Source organism: Xylocopa sonorina, chromosome 12 (assembly GCF_050948175.1).
Source record: "Xylocopa sonorina isolate GNS202 chromosome 12, iyXylSono1_principal, whole genome shotgun sequence".
Lineage (NCBI taxonomy): Eukaryota > Metazoa > Arthropoda > Insecta > Hymenoptera > Apidae > Xylocopa > Xylocopa sonorina.
In genome coordinates, this window is record NC_135204.1 from 8,865,384 (window position 1) to 8,882,204 (window position 16,821).

The window sequence follows — 16,821 nt, forward strand, 5'->3', positions numbered from 1 at the left end:
TAATTTTACGTCGACATTCCATGAAATGGTTGAAGATATAAGTGAATAGAGGTGTCATAGAACAAAATTTCGTGAGTTAAACTTATTTAAGAACTTTGAAATAGAACTTTATTACGTATTTAGACTTGACAGTCAAAGAATATGATCGTGCTTATAAAATAAACATTTACTAAAATAAAAATGTATCATATTTCAGAGGTGACGAATTAGTGATCTGTGATCCGTTCCCCTACTCGCTACGGACTACTTGTAGGGGAGTTATCCCCTCCATAACCATATAACTCTGACATTAATGAAGTGGTGGCTATGCAACTACATAACTATATAATAGGAGAATAAACTGTGATAGTGGGAGAACTAATTGTGGGAACGATACAAGTATCGAAAAAGGATTCATTCCTGGCATATTTGATGTTTGTAGAATACAAAAAATGATTTAAAGAAATGTATGATGCATTGGAATAATTGATTGAACCCTAATCATAAGTAGTTAATTATTTAACCATGAATAATTCAAAAAAGATTAATGTGAACATTTCGTCGCTTGTGGGCTTGAAAGCAGAGCTTCTGAAAAAACAGCATGAAGTAAATGAGGCAAAACTGAAATCAGAAGCAACTCACAATGTACCAAAGCTTCAAAAGAAAAAACCTAAAAAACTTAAATCGGAAAATAAAAGTGAAAATTCCAAAAGATCCGAAGAATATATTGAGGATATAAATACCCATAAAAAATCGAAATTAATGCTAGAAGCAAAGGCAAGATTATATGAACAGTTAATAAAATCCAAAACCACCAATGAGAATTTCCTTGTTGACTTTACAAATAAATCAGATGAATCTGAGAATGAATCACTGCTAAAAGATGAAGACATTGATGCATCGCTAGAAAATGAGGATGATTGGGTGGAATATGAAGATTGTTTTGGTCGTACAAGAAAATGTTTACGGGAAGATTTACCTTTAATGCAAAAGAAAGATCAATTAATAAAACAGCAAATTATAAATAAAAAAGGCATTGATCCAAAAACCAAAGACAATGTAGATCAATACTACATTGAAGAAGAAAAAGAACCTGAAATAGAAATCATGAGGAGAAAATGGGAGGAACAAACAAAAAAATTGGCAGACAAAGCAAACATACATTATCAAGATGTTTTATTCGATGAAGCTAGGGCCCACGGTGTTGGTTACTATGCATTTTCGCAAGATGAAGAGGAAAGAATAAAACAACAGGAGAACTTATTCAATTTAAGGAAAGAAACAGAAAGAAAACAAAGCGAAATAAAAGAACTGAAGGAGTTAAGAGAAAAAATGGAACATAATAGACTAAAAGCAGCTAGAATTAGGCAACGTGTTAGGGCAGGATTACCAATAGACACACTAGACGAAGAATTTAAGGTAGAAAATAATGACAAATGTAGTGAAAATACAGTAGCAAATGCAGAGGAGAGTTCAATTGTAGTTAAAGAGGATGAGAATAAGAAGGAAGAAAGTACAGGAAAAGATGAGGAATTAGAGAAAGAGAATAAAATAAAAGCTCTGGGAGAACTTCTTGGAAAGAGAACTCATTGGTATGAAATGTCCCAGGAAGAATGGGTTGATAAATGTAGGAAAATTAGAGTTGATGAATTTGGACCAGTGTATGAAAATTTCAAAAGCGCTGGTTTTTTGAACTCTGAGGATACTGATACAGCTTTGTATACTCAAAACAATGAAAGACTTGATTTAGATAATAAAGTGAATATTCCGAATAATACAGAAAATATTAATGAAACAAATATAGATTCTTATGATATACCACTTCCTCCTACTCTCATAATAAGTAATACCAATGTTGAACATAATTTTGTTGAAGAGATCGACCATCAAAGTGCTTGTAATCAAACAATTCATTCCGTACAACAAGAAAACAATACAATGCAAACTGAGATGAAACCAAACAGAAATATAGATGAAGCAAGTATAGCAGCTGGTTTAAGATATTTGAGGGAAAAATTTGAAAAAAGTCAAAACTCTTGAGGCATAGCATTCTTTACATTGTAAAATATTCTACTGTATGTATCTGTAAATATAGCATTTTAAAAGTATGTATGGTATAGAATATTAGAATTAATATTATTATATTACATATATATTATTTGTTACAATGAAAATTATTTATAAAAAAATATATTGATTTTCATTTTATTTGGATTTGTCTTGCTTTTTACCTCCTGATTGTCTTACATTAGATAATTGTACATTTGTCATATTTACTTCTGGTAGTGTAGAGTCATCGTGCACATCTAAAAAGATATTATTTTGAATGTAAAAATGAAAAAAAAGTGCTATAATTAAAAAGTAACATTACCAGATAGATCAATATCTATAATAACTGTATTGCAATTAGGACACTTTGGAGGATTGTAAACTGCAATGAATCTCTTTAAACAATATAAATGAAGGCGTACTTGACAGGTTTCACACTTCTTCCCCTAAATAACAAATTGAAAATATTAGCTGAAAATTTTAATTACATTAATTGAATATTAGTTTTATAATAGAGCATACATAAAAAATGACTTGCTTGCAAAGGTAACAAGTTCTTAAATCGTGTTCATAAGTGGTTCTAAAGTATGGTATTAATTCTGCTATAGTTCTCGCACCCATATAGTAATGGCCATCCTATGAATATTACTAAAATATATTAATAAAATGGTACAATATAATTTAATATTGTTACCGCTGTTGTTAACCATTTTCCTATTAACCTTGTAAGTTAACCATTTTCTATTAACCACATCATCAAGAAATTTGTTAGCTTCTGCTGTTGATAAATTTACATATGGTGTAAGGCATAAATTTAAACAGAGTGTACTCGGAAAGCATCCGTCATCATCTACTATAATTTCAGAAAATATCATTCTCAGGAATGTTAATTGATCTTTTGAGAATTCTGTATTAAACCTATAAAGCATCAAATGTTTTAACAATCAAATGTATAGAATGTTTAAAACATTCTAACTTAGGGGATGTAGTTCAATTTAAAAAGGAAATAAAATTGAAAACATACCTTGTTACTTCATCAAGTGTGGTACTTACTAAGATCCAATATATTTGACCTGTAATTTCACACTGTGCTTTTTTTATTAACATGCTTAATGGTTGTAATTGCTCATTTATTTGATTTATTATTGTTTGCAAATTATCATGATCTAAAAGGTATAGTTTTAATTACCATGTGCATGAGAAGCATGATGTTGGATGAAATAGGTATATGAAAAATTGAATTGAATGCAAAATAAAAATTTACTTACTAAACAATCTAACTATTAATTCTTGCACTTTGTCTTCCTTTAAAATTCCTTCGTGCATAATTGCTTGAAGAAGCATTTTGTGCTGATTGTTATAGCTATTCATTCTTTTTTTCAAATGATTAATATTCTACAGTTACTGAAACAGGTGAATTACAATATAAATTTTTGCAAAATATCTTGATTTATTTATTCCATGCTATAAGCCTAAAGATAAATCTTTACATACCCAGACAACCAGTGATCGGCGCGTTAACGAATCTCAGAAGTGGCAATACAGTGCCGGTATGGTGTCGACACCATCTTGCCGTATGTTGTCTGGGTAGCATATACAGAGGACACTTTCTATTTATGTAATCTCAACTCTTGAAACTATTGTTGAGCAACTGGCAAGTAAACACGTATGAATGAAACGCACATGTGTACATAGAATTTAACCAATAAAATTTATAAAATGATTTTAAAACATGTATGTTTCTCTCGTATACCCAGTGTTTCTCAAACCTCCATTGAACATAGTAGGTCCTGAAAGAAACAATGATCAAAAACCAAGCAAATAATCATATAAACGTACCATGAGTTTTTCGAATTTAGAATTTCAATTCTACTAGCTAAGAATTATCAAACGGAACGATAACTTTACAATTCTTACGCATACGTATACGTATGTATGAGAATCACTGTTGTGGCGTACTGCGCTTTTGTACTGTATTATCATCGATGGTTGCAACCAATGTACGTTTCAGCTCGAGCGGTACAGTATCATGAGAGAAAAACAATGTGCGAGGAATGAGCCAAGTTGTGCATCATGATCTATTCGAATATTAGCGTGCGTTTATCAAAAGTAAAAAACGGAAATATCGTCATACGATAAAGTGGGATAACCAAGATAGAGAAGCGGAGGGTTAGTGCTAGTAGACACACCAGAGTCACATATCTGCTGCATAGTACGAGCTGTACCGTGAGGGCGCGAGGCCGCGACCCTGAGCCCGATACGTGGAATAGAACGTTTCGGTAGCGGAATAGTGCACGGAACGGATACGTGTCAAACTCGGTCCACGGATAAGCGCAAAGTAGAGCATCGTAGTGCACAATTATCTGCTATCGTTTACGTGCTGAAAGGTCGAGAGTTCATGATCATTCGGTGCTTCGAAACGATGATTTTACGAAGCGTTTGACGACGATCTTTTTTTTCCTCCTTTTCGTAATCACTGCCGAACGATCAAAAGCCACTATAGTAGGCGAAACGACAGATTTTCCCCTTTTTTTTCTCTTTCTCTCTCTCTCTTCTCTTCCTCTCTCTTTCTCTATCTTCCTCTCCTTCTCTCTCTCTCTCTCTCTCTCTCTCTCTCCCCCCCCTCTCTCTCTTTCTCCTTTTCTACGTGTGTGAATACTTGCGGTTGGCGAACGCATAACCTGTCAGGGTTCAGTTTAAAGGGTTCAGGATTCTTCGAGTTCGGAAGAGAGTTTCGTGAATCGGTGCGTGACTGTTGTTATCGTGATACGTAATACGAAAATCCGAAGATGCCGCTCTTCGGTAAAAAGGATTCGAACAAGAAGATAAAAAAAGATGGGAAAGACGATAAATCGCCGTCTGTTGAGGACAAATACATCCTAAAAAAGTTGCTTGGAACGTATGTATATACTATATATCACTACGGATTCCGCATCGGAAAGTAATAAAACACGGGATACTTGTGTGCATGCCCATCATATTATCTCCAAATTCGATAGGATTCACCGAGAAGATTATTACTCAATTAATTACATGATCAATCGTAGTCGTAAATTTTATGAACTAGAAAGACCATTATCATTTTTATTTAATTTCCAATACCATATGAATTACTTGAGAGCTTTATTTCTAATACATTTCGTTTGTAAAAAAGTTTTGTTTTGTGAGATCCAAAAACTATGTATACTATCTATTGGCACGAATTTAATTATTTGCATATATACTTTATCTGCACATTATTATTAACACGTTCAAATTAGAACTTGGATTACAAAGCGTATAATAGTACTTTTGAGAAAACACTTTTCTGCCTATGCAACAATTTTATTCATTGAATAATACAACTAATTTTTTTTAAAATAATTTGATTCAAATGTATTAATTTTGAGTAAGTTGTTAATTTTTTTAGTAGAGCACGCTATATGATACCTTCTATATGTATATGGAAAAAGAGAAAGTACACACTTCCTGTCATTGGATAACTATCTTTACTTTTAAGCATATTCGACATAATCTTATTTGAATTACCTGAAACCTTTTTCTTTGGCTGATAGAATGGTACATCACAATGTTTAATAATACATTGCAACATCATATGTCTAATAATACTGTAGAACACGTGTTAAAAATTCTTTTATCTTGTCAAAACACTTGTATTAAACATGGCAAAGTTAATTAGATGCAGTCCATCATTATATTGAATGTCTGGGAGCTGAATGCTATGATACAATGCGATAAGTGCATAAGCCTTATGGTATTAATGTGTAATGACTACGAATAATTAATATTGTTACAATCATTTATACTTTTTTGTTTAGGGGTGCTTTTTCAGAGGTGCGCCAGGCAGAAAGCAAAGAAAGACCAGGAGAAATGTTTGCTGTGAAAATTATTGATAAAAAAGCACTGAAAGGGAAGGAAGACTCTTTAGAAAATGAAATCAGAGTGTTGAGAAGGTATATAATTTACTCAGCCTCAAATGTTAACAAACCTATAATTCACTTACAACCAATAACTATGAAACTGTTTCAGGTTACAACACCCAAACATTGTTCAGTTACTGGAAACATTTGAGGATAAACATAAGGTTTACTTAGTTATGGAATTGTGAGTCTTCTTCATTTATCTATAAACTACCAAATTACCAGTTGCGGTTTAATATATATATCATTCCTTTATTACAGGGTTACTGGAGGAGAATTATTTGATAGAATTGTAGAAAAAGGTTCCTATACAGAAAAAGATGCATCAGGTTTAATAAGACAAGTTTTAGAAGCTGTGGACTATATGCATGATCAAGGTGTTGTACACAGAGACCTTAAACCTGAAAACCTTTTATATTATAGTTCAGATGAAGATAGTAAGATCATGATTAGTGACTTTGGCCTATCAAAAACAGAAGATTCTGGTATCATGGCAACTGCTTGCGGTACTCCAGGATATGTTGGTAAGTTTTAATTTAATGTTCGTCAATGTTTCTTCCATAAAATTTAACTGCACATATCATCTATGCTTACAGCTCCAGAGGTCTTAGCACAAACACCATATGGGAAAGCTGTGGATGTGTGGAGTATAGGAGTTATTTCTTACATCTTATTATGCGGCTATCCGCCATTTTACGATGAGAACGACGCGAACCTGTTTGCACAGATCTTAAAAGGTAATAAAACCACTTTCGGGTACATGTCTTTTTTTGGCGTTTGGAAGGACTATACTATCACTTCAATTTAGGTACTACTTTTAGGATCAACAAGCACATGCAGCTGTACATTAACTTGAAATTTTCATTTTTAAGGTACTTTTCTAGTTTTTGTATGCTGCTATATACATGCTAGTGTAGTAAGTAAATGATCATTTGTGTGCGTTCGCGTTTTTTTGTGAAAGTCCTTAGTTAATAATTAGTGTTGGGAATAAATTCGATTATAATATCAACATTTCCTGGTAAAATCAAAAATGGTTATGGTTAAAAATGGGGATTTTTTATAGCGAATTACGGAGAGATAAATTTACTGTATAAAGTGTGAACCTAACAGTACTTCTTCCAAATAAAATTTAATTCATTTAAAAATGAAGTAAATCATAATAAAATCGTCTACTCTATAGCAAGAAGCTAACCAGATTGTTATAGGTGAATTTGAATTTGATTCGCCGTACTGGGACGATATCAGTGAATCTGCGAAGGATTTCATTCACAAGCTGATGTGTGTCAATGTCGAAGAACGCTATACGTGCAAGCAGGCCCTTGCACATCCTTGGTAAGATCATTACTCCGTTCAAAGATATCGCGTAAGATTTACTTTATTTTAAATTATCGTCTTTATACAAAATGAAGAATTTAGTAAAAAAGTAACACCAATATATTAACCATACATTTCGTAAGTGTTCTAAAGTTTTGGATAGTCGTATTTTAAAGTTCAAGAGAAAAAGATATTACAGGAGCTCAATTGCCTTTAATAATAAGATAGGTACGGATTATGTAAGTAGAAGAATTATATTTATTTTGTCATTCATTAATTAATCCTATTATATGATTATTGAGCTATATATTTTAATTTACAATGGTGTGCAATAATAATAACAGGAAATTCACATTAAAGTATAGAGTATACCTCATACTAAAATTTCCAGCAATTACAAATAATTCTTCCTTTAATATAATAAAAATTAGTAAACACAAATCCTATGATTAATAAAATAGCATTTCGTAGAAAGGAGCCAATCTACAAAAATAAAAAATATTATTAATAAATTTAAATGTTCAAGTCATTTTCTCCAATTTTATTTCAAAGTGGACTGGTTCCTTTCTGTAAGGAACAGCTCCATAAGGTCAATGACCACGAGACATGTTGTAATATCGTTCAATCGCGTAAATTTAATTTTCTGGCGTAGTATCGTGCGATCAATAATTTTTTTTCCAGGATATCCGGCAACGCAGCTAGCAATATAAATATCCATGGTACTGTATCGGAACAACTTAGAATGAATTTCGCCAAATCAAGGTGGAAGGTTAGTATGTTTAGATAATTATCAACGTGCTGATCGTATGTGTTTGCTCGCCAGGCTCCGTAGGAAAGTCTTCCTCTTCTGTCATGGTTGCAGCAAGCCTTCAACGCAGCTGCGGTTATACGTCAAATGCAGCGGCTGGCTCTCAACAGCGGCCAGCAACAACAGGGACTAGGAACAACAGGCCCCTCCAGCGGCAACCCCATGCCATACCCCGATCAATCGCAATCCAACCCCAACAGTCATCAACCCAACAGACCAGCGGAGCCTCCGACCAACCTCAATTGAAGGAAATCCGCGAGCCACCATTTACGTTCCCGTCAGGCCTGGTGGTCACGAATCCTATCCCAATTCCAGTCACCTCAAATTCACCGTTATACTTACGCAACAAACGCTTCAAGCTGTGGGGTAGCACACGCACCGCTCTGTCTACTCTATTTCAAACGAATGTATCGTATCTTAGAAAGCAAAGAAAGTATAAGAAAAGCTGAGTCAAGCTGCAAAGTAATTTTCTTCTAATGGAGGAAAGAAGAGAAAAGAGTATAAGTATATCGAAAGCCATGTCGGATGGCTAGGTTTATTCTCTTGCTCGAATATTAATCAGATAGTGGCAAGAGTTGTATAGATTTCAGCTAATCTGCTTCATTGTGGTTTCCTCTGACACGGTTACCACCGATTATGTACATTACAAAACAATATATATATATACATATACATATACATATATAAACAGCCCGCGCGATATTAGGCGATTTTCCGAATGTTTCTCGTTTTATCGCCCTTTTTGTTGGGTTTGCAATTTTTCAAACAGACTTCTCACTGTGTTAGTACGTATTTATAATAGAGCCAAATCCCAGTAGCTGTTAGTAGAAGTCTTAAATGATGAGATACATACATTTCCGGTACTGATTTTAGTCGAGCAAAGATGTAGTTTAATATATCTAGACAAAGTTTACGTAAATTAATGAAATTTCATGACACCGAAGAGAAAAATTTTACAGGATCAAGTCCAATTAAATGTGTAAAGAAAAAATAATAATAGTATGAGCAGTACAACGACAAGTTTTTATCTTTTATAAAGTTTGGTATAGCGAATAGTGGTTGTTTAGATAATTTTTTCTGACATGAAAATCTATTCCAGCAATATATATTTTGAATTTGAAAAATTAGTATACAGCTTTTTGCCCAGTACTTTTTTCGATGAACCGAACAAACCTTTTTGAAGACACACAGAGCAAAAGATAAACCCTAGTAAGCGTTTTGTAAGACGAGCCACTCCAAACGAAGAGTAAAAGAATCTTGCCATGCGGAATCGTGTTGTGAGACTATAAGATCTGATTTTTATCGATATCTGTTTCAATGTTTCACTGATTATTATATACGTCTATTTTATTTTATGACATGATCGAAAATGTTCATATACGAGTGTCATATATAGCGCACTGTATTTGCAAAATATGTATATTGTGTATACAGAGGTACTCTTTCTGTTAGGTAGTGATATTAGTACACTCTAAGAACTCCGTGAAAGAGTGCTACTATTAACTAGACCTAATACAATATATATGTATACATACATGTAAATTACTCTACTGATACTTTTATCGATATGTTGCACCAATGAAACTCAATGGAAAAATGTACATATTTCATACACGATTCCTTATTCGTCTGTTTGCAAGATGCAAATATAAAAAGTAAATTATAGAAAGAATTGAATTTTTAACTTTATTTTCTTAGTAACGAAAATATCTTATTTTTTTAGTAACGATTGTAACATTTTATACTTATAATTTATTTCTTTCAATCTAATCACTTTTTTGAAATTGGCTTACCTTTTTAAAAAACAGTAGAGAGCACATATTTATACGATATTTCAATTAGTTAAGAATTGGTAATCTATACTTTACTATCTGCGTACCGTAAAAAATGTACATATTATTTATGTATGTTAAGTTCCTTTTGATGTAAATGTGTACGTACTCTCATGCGTTAGGAACAGTTCGATTCTAATATTTTCGTATTTAATATTTTGTTGTAGAGTGCGGGAATCATATTATTACTGTATAAGTTAGAAAAAGAAAGAAAAGGTTGAAATATAATCTAGCTATTTATATTTGCATCTTATTATAGCGTGAATGATCAGCGAATCGTATGCGGTACTCAGTATTTGAATTGAAAAACAGGTACTTCAACGAAATGACCGAAAAATACTTTTAGTACTCGGTGGCGTTACTTTATTTTTTTACAAATATAATTGTAGACAAGTGCAATAATACCGTGATCTTGTGATAATTATATTACTGTGTCTTGATAGAAAAATAATTAACGGCGTACGTTGTGAAACTTATTAGAATATAAAATCCTCTCGATCGGTATATAACAGTATGCTTTTTCACGATTAAGATTGATTTTGGTGTTTCGGAATGTTTTCACTTAAATTACGTCTTGTTAGATCCATATATAAGAAGGCAAAGGAATTCATTATGTTAATATATAAAAAATTGTATCAATGACAAAATTCAATGTTTTTCTCGTGTCCTTTTGAACGTGCTTTAGAAATAAATCTAAATTACGTGAATCTAAAAAACTTATATATCACATGTATACTTGGATAGTGAAAATTATTGCTGTTTATCGAGCGGGCACTCTTTTATCGTAAACTATTATCTCTTTCTCTTTAACTTTATAAACTATTAACGTGATAATCACATTTCAACTTCATCATATGTCATCATATTAGACATCCGTCCGTGTACCGGGCACTATTCGTGTAGTTAATACATTGTATGAAGAATGAAAAAACATTTAAGTAATTCATATTAAAGCTATGTAATTATTTTGCGATCGATAATAATTATATTAATTATAAGGTAGATACATTATTATTCTGACAAAATAAACAATAAGAATACGTTTATGTAAATTGATTTAGAAGGATGCGCTTGATATGGGAAGTTAAAATACAAGTGCAATGATCATTTATTCTTGTCAAGAGATTGTAGTGTCAGAAGTTTTACTTGATGAAAGGTCTTTCATTATGCAAAATAACGTACCATTCTAAAGTGCCTTGGATGGCACGATGATGGGATCATAAGTAGAGTGAAATTACAACTGTATTGCTGTAGCAATTAAAAATTATTTACTTCTTTCGATTTATGCTTATCTGGATTAGATTGAAACAGAAGATATGAGTTCGCCAACATCGTGTCATCTAAAAGGAAGGGTTCGTTAATGAGCATTTTTTTATGTTAGATGTTTGTGCGTTATTGACGAGCTTGTAATTTAAAATTCTGTATAAAAGGAGGTAAAAGGAGCTTAGCTTGTATTTAGAAATGAAGGTAAATACAAAAAAAAAGTGGAATAAAATAAAGAAAACCGTGCCACACGAATAAACATATCGGCAGGAACATTGCAAAATGTGATTGTAAAAATAAGCTGATTTTAAAAGTAGCAATGAAGGAACTACTTGTTACTGCAGTTTTATTCGATGAACAAAAAAAAAAAACAACAACTATATAATGCCAGACTGATAGAGTATGTATGAAGTGAAAGAGGAAGAGAGTGAACGAATTAAAGAGAGCGAGGGAGAAAGAATGTACTATTAATTAAAAACATCTTAATTGTTGCCTATATATAAATTAAGCGTAAATACGCTGCTGTATCTATCGACCGATTACGAAACTAACTTCTTCCTATTGTAACTTTTTCTCTTTGCACAAGCCTTGCAAAATTGTTGTGCTTCAATTTATGCATATGAAGACATTAATTGTTAAATTATACTCGATATACAGAAAGTCAGCGCTGTTAGAAAAAAGAATTAATCACATCAGTAACTTTACACAGAGAACTTTAGTAATCAGATATATTAAACTAGTTTTTAATGCAAATCTATTTCAAATTTCTTAAACAAGAATGTTTATAAACGCTGATTTCTCTAAGATATGTAAAACGTTATATTTTAGCAAAAATATGTTTTTTTCATTATAGAGTGCTTCAGTATGAGAGAAATTTCAAGGTATGATTCTGTAAAGTAAAGTAAGGCAAAACTTGATTATTTTTCATTTTCGTCTTATTTTAAATTATAGAATCATTCCTTAAATTTTCTTATGTAAGTAATCGAACACTCCATATACTTGAGTAACTGATATTTTTGAAAATAGTAACAATTAAGTTTATATGTTAAATATATAGTATGCATCGCTTGACGAGAGAGGCTTGTAAGTATGGGAAGCCAATATCAAATAACTTTCAGACTTAACAGACTTTTTCAATTTCTTGATTGTGTGTGGTGCTACACAACAAATGTTCGATAATACTATTTCATGGAATGTTGATGAATAAAAAAATATATATATATATATATCTATATATTTAGCTGATTTTTTCGTTATCTCGTTACTTTTGCTAAAAAGATTCTAATTGTAAATTATAAGATTATTAAAAATAAACTGGAAGTGTTGAATATTAAAAAACTGCAAAATATGTAAGGTAATGATATTTTAATTTAATATACATTTAATGGAAGTTTCCTTTCGAGCGTGAAAAGTAACGAAATGATTGATGCAAAATGATACTGATGACTGTAGTAATAAACATTTACAAAATTGCGTGTGTTTGTGCTTAAAAATTATAAGCCGCCCTTTTTATACAAATTATTTTAAATGCATTAACAATAATATGCCTTAATTTATAATATGTTATAACTAATAAACGCATAACGGTTTTCAGTTGCATACAATATAGATTAAATGTAGGAAATATGATTATTATATCTCACATAAATGTTATCATTAAAAAATGAAAGTCAATAATACATAAACAGTATAAAATAGTTTCTTTTCTGGTTTTTAAACAATGATAAAAACTTGATTAACTTTAGTACACGAATATATAATTTCAATAAATAAACGACTATGTTTAATAATTTGTCAAAGAAAAGTTTACATTACATTATATAAAAACTGAAATATATTACATTTGTTTTTTACAACTATCTGTATTTTAATAGAGCTTTATCTATAGTAATACAGTTCAATGGCAATGTATTTACGAAGTTTATTTACAATACAGTAATATATAACAGTATGATTCACAGATATGTATTAACAAACAGTATTAATATTTATCAATTGAGATGTACAAGGAACTGATAGAAAAATAGTAGAGTTTATGCAACTTCTCGCAAAATGTAATGTAAACTTTTGTACTAGACTGTAGTTCGTTACAATCTACTTTCTACTACATATTAATTTATCGACACAGTACGTTGAAAATTTAACTTACATTTTAAACATATGTTAATAGCATATAATTAGAAACATCTAAATAACATACATTTATATAGGTATATAATTGTATAGAGTAAAAAAAACAGCTGGAGGGTTAAACTAACACACATTCGCAATTAAAGTATATGAAACGAATAAATTACAAAAACAATATTGTCATTGAATGTATTATTATGCGTCGTTAATATTACCATTTAGTTTATATTAATTTCCTGTTTTCCAGAAATTGTGTTTTTTGCTGCTCTTTCAGTCTAGCTTAATATAATTTTGATTATTGTTCGTCTCAACAATACCTGATTGTACAATTGAAATTAGTATGAAAAAGTACTCTAAATAGAATATATATATATATATTATTACACACACTCGCACACACACACACATATATATATAATATATACATATATATTATATATATATATATGCATGTTTTTTGGTACTAATACTCTGAAAACAAACTGTTGGCCCCTTTTATGTAACTTACGTAATTCTTCTGCAATCAATACTTATCAATCATTAAACATAATGCATCTGGAATTGTACATTCTATTCGTGAAGTTAAACACGAATATAGTTCACTTAGGGTTGTATTGTAGAAATTCTTTCAATCGTTTCATACAGCACATACATTTTTCAACGTAAAATACCCACATTTTGATATCATATATTATATCAAATGATACTATGAACGAAGCTATAGAATTACGTTACATATATATTTTAGCCTTCGTACGCGTTCAGTGCTTCTCGTAATTTATCTACAATTTTTTGATAAAATGTAATTTGCTCTGTAAGATGCGTTTTCATAGCTTGAGTTAAATGGATCTCTTGTTCCGTTTGAAAATGTGTTTCTTCAGCAAGAAGAGCACGTGCTATCACGTCTGTTCGATGTGATAGATCTCGTAATTGTTGCGGTTCCATTTTGTGCTCACTTACTAGCCTTTCATAATCTTTCCGTTTTTGTACAGCGGTCTAAATAAGTTTAAGAGAGAAAAGGAAAGAAAGTCAGCAAACATTTTAAAAATATTTCTGGTAAAAATACACACGTCCCTCCACTTACGTGGTCAAGGAATTATCTCTCCATAATATTTATGGAAATTATTTCAAAGTACTGTTAACTTAAATATTTTTAACGATTAGGATAGAAATAATTTGAATCAATTAAAATAGAAAATTGACTTGTTTGAAGCGATTGTCAAATGGATAAAAAATGCCACATAAACCAAGAGACGAGTGAATACCAATTAGAAAAGTATTTGTAAACAACAGAATCTTTAATGTTTTTATTAATTACCTTATGTATACTGATTACATCTGGAAAGCTACTGATAATACCTCTATAAATATGAAATTTATCAGAAAGAGGCTCCCAATCAAACTTAGGTTGTTCTTCGTATAACTTGCCTATATCATTATAAGCATTTCCAGTCACTTTCAATGCACGAGTCAATCTTCCCCGACTACTATCATCACCCTCTAATGCATGGCTTAATGCTGTAAAACTCTGACTAATTTTCTGAAATTCTCTCTTATAGAAAACCTGGAACTTCTTTGTTTGGTCAACAGCCATAGCCATAAAATTTTTAACTACTGGATCTAATCCACTTATAAATCTACTGAAAGTATCTGTTTGAATCTCTACCCTTATGACGTCCAAACTTGATTCGGGACATTGGATAGCATTAAAATAATTTTCACCCAACAATTCATCTTTTTCAGCCTGCCTCTTACCAGCCTTCCATCTTTTCTCGTCCGTGCACGTTATAAAATGATCCCAGACGCGACTACATGCTAGCACGGGATGTCTACAAACATAATCAACAAACTCTTGCAGTTGTGTACGCCTATGCTCGATAAATTGCTCCTCGTATCGTCCCGATATTTGTTTATCCGGCAACGGTGGAATCGGAATAAAGCAATACTTTTCTTCTAAACGTTCATGCAGCCAATCAAAGTGTTTATATCTTCTCGAAACTTGAATGTTGTTAAACTATAACAAAGAATTAATATTAATTGTATCCTATATATTAGCAAAATAGTCATAACTTGATTTGTATGGATAAAAATCACAGAGTGGCGGTAGCAAAATGTAATATTAAAAATATTAGTAATTAAGTACCGTTGGTGTAAGCTGATACACTATAAAACTTTTCAGGCCCCTCAGCTTAGATCCTTTTTTAGGAGAAGTGACTACACAATTGTAGGATTCTCTTCCTGGAATCCACCTACATCGACCACCTTCAATTTCCTCTATATATATTTTCTCATTCTCAGGAACATTTACTACTTTCATTCCTAATAAAAAACTATCGTCTCCAGACTTTATTAACGTAGAAAATTTATTGTTTTTCTTTGGTATGTTGGGTATAGGCCTTTCAGGTATCACAGAATGGATAGTTTGCATAGAAACTGTATCCCCATAATCGACGCTAGGCTGCTGAGACAAGTGTATCATATGCTGCTGTTGCTGTTGCTGAGGAACATATGCTTGTGTTTGACCTCCCTCGGAGTCATCATCCCAATCGTCATCCCAGTAGTCACCAGAACTTTGTTGGGATGATGTCATAGCATCTAGCATGTAGAAAATATGTGAGTATGGTAATTTTCAAGCATAATATGTTCAATTAACCCTACTACAGTCATTGAAATGTTTTTTTGAACGAAAAAAGAATTAACAAATTTGTGTGAAATACAAGTTAAGACTGTAACAAAGTCAAACGATAAAACAACAAGTATACTTGGGCCAGACGCAGTAGTCTCAATAATTTGAACATATGTAGCTGGAAACAACCCAGACTTTCCACTCTGATTATATCCTTCACACCATCCAGCGCCCGCATTATCTCTCGTGACAGTCAAAACTTCTCCCGCTGTGATAGATAACTCCGATGTTTCTGGCTCTCCCGTAAAGTCGTACAACGCTCTTACCTGAAAAAAGAACACGTTGATTAAACGTTCACGAAATTACACTTGCGACGGAATTATACTTTACTGCTTCGTATAAAAGAGTGAGTCATAATGCGAAAGAGCTGAACGGGTTAAGAAACGACAGCTAGAAATTGGTCGCTTTTGTTTCCCTAGATAGATAGGTTTACATACCTGGTGGCCGTCCATTGTAAGTACATCTACTGATAGTAATTTTGAATTCTAATTACTGTCGCGGCAGATCCTCGTCTCCGTATTTCAAATTATCCGATCGCACCCGGTCACATACCTACACTGATCTAGCTGACCGTATGACTGACATTTACGTATTTGCGGATTAACGTGTGTGAGGTCTCGTGCCACATAAATGAAAAATTCTAACGATTGTATAGACAGTCTCTTGGATTCTGGCGTCTCTTGAACTACTTACACAGACGCAAGTCAATGGTCACCCAGTAGTAAGCACCTTTATCTAGTGTCATCCTTCCTTATTGGCTGGTTGTGTTTGTGTTAAACGTTACGCAAAGCACCAGAATCAAAGGAACTGTCTGTATTCCTGTTAATCGCTAAATGTAAC

General features: G+C 32.1%; 4 protein-coding genes across 6 annotated transcripts; 2 read left to right on the plus strand and 2 right to left on the minus strand.

The window, feature by feature from the left end:
- Positions 1-427: 427 nt before the first annotated feature.
- On the plus strand, positions 428-2,106 carry LOC143429590 (coiled-coil domain-containing protein 174). Its single transcript, XM_076905256.1, has one exon. It carries the CDS (start codon positions 505-507, stop codon positions 2,017-2,019), a length of 1,515 nt encoding a protein of 504 aa, XP_076761371.1. The 5' UTR covers positions 428-504; the 3' UTR covers positions 2,020-2,106.
- Positions 2,107-2,134: 28 nt separating this feature from the next.
- Positions 2,135-3,410, minus strand: Nse1 (SMC5-SMC6 complex component Non-SMC element 1). Of its 2 annotated transcripts, none has more exons than XM_076905534.1 (6): positions 3,297-3,410; positions 3,053-3,194; positions 2,751-2,946; positions 2,551-2,664; positions 2,351-2,474; positions 2,135-2,258 (listed from the first exon to the last, which is right to left on the minus strand). In XM_076905534.1, the coding sequence occupies exons 1-6, from the start codon at positions 3,397-3,399 to the stop codon at positions 2,185-2,187; spliced, it is 753 nt and encodes a 250-aa protein (XP_076761649.1). In that variant the 5' UTR covers positions 3,400-3,410; the 3' UTR covers positions 2,135-2,184. The 2 variants fall into 2 exon arrangements, with proteins under 2 accessions (XP_076761649.1, XP_076761648.1); XM_076905533.1 differs by having other exon boundaries at positions 2,135-2,285.
- A 1,240-nt stretch (positions 3,411-4,650) lies between these two features.
- Positions 4,651-8,451, plus strand: Camki (Calcium/calmodulin-dependent protein kinase I). Of its 2 annotated transcripts, none has more exons than XM_076905759.1 (8): positions 4,651-4,927; positions 5,847-5,981; positions 6,058-6,132; positions 6,210-6,472; positions 6,545-6,685; positions 7,154-7,280; positions 7,944-8,031; positions 8,125-8,451. In XM_076905759.1, the coding sequence occupies exons 1-8, from the start codon at positions 4,818-4,820 to the stop codon at positions 8,314-8,316; spliced, it is 1,131 nt and encodes a 376-aa protein (XP_076761874.1). In that variant the 5' UTR covers positions 4,651-4,817; the 3' UTR covers positions 8,317-8,451. The 2 variants fall into 2 exon arrangements, with proteins under 2 accessions (XP_076761874.1, XP_076761875.1); XM_076905760.1 differs by lacking the exon at positions 4,651-4,927 and adding an exon at positions 5,662-5,782.
- A 5,559-nt stretch (positions 8,452-14,010) lies between these two features.
- Positions 14,011-16,657, minus strand: Sh3px1 (sorting nexin 33-like protein SH3PX1). Its single transcript, XM_076905758.1, has 5 exons — positions 16,419-16,657; positions 16,058-16,247; positions 15,439-15,890; positions 14,614-15,309; positions 14,011-14,291 (listed from the first exon to the last, which is right to left on the minus strand). The coding sequence occupies exons 1-5, from the start codon at positions 16,431-16,433 to the stop codon at positions 14,040-14,042; spliced, it is 1,605 nt and encodes a 534-aa protein (XP_076761873.1). The 5' UTR covers positions 16,434-16,657; the 3' UTR covers positions 14,011-14,039.
- Between the last annotated feature and the right edge of the window lie 164 nt (positions 16,658-16,821).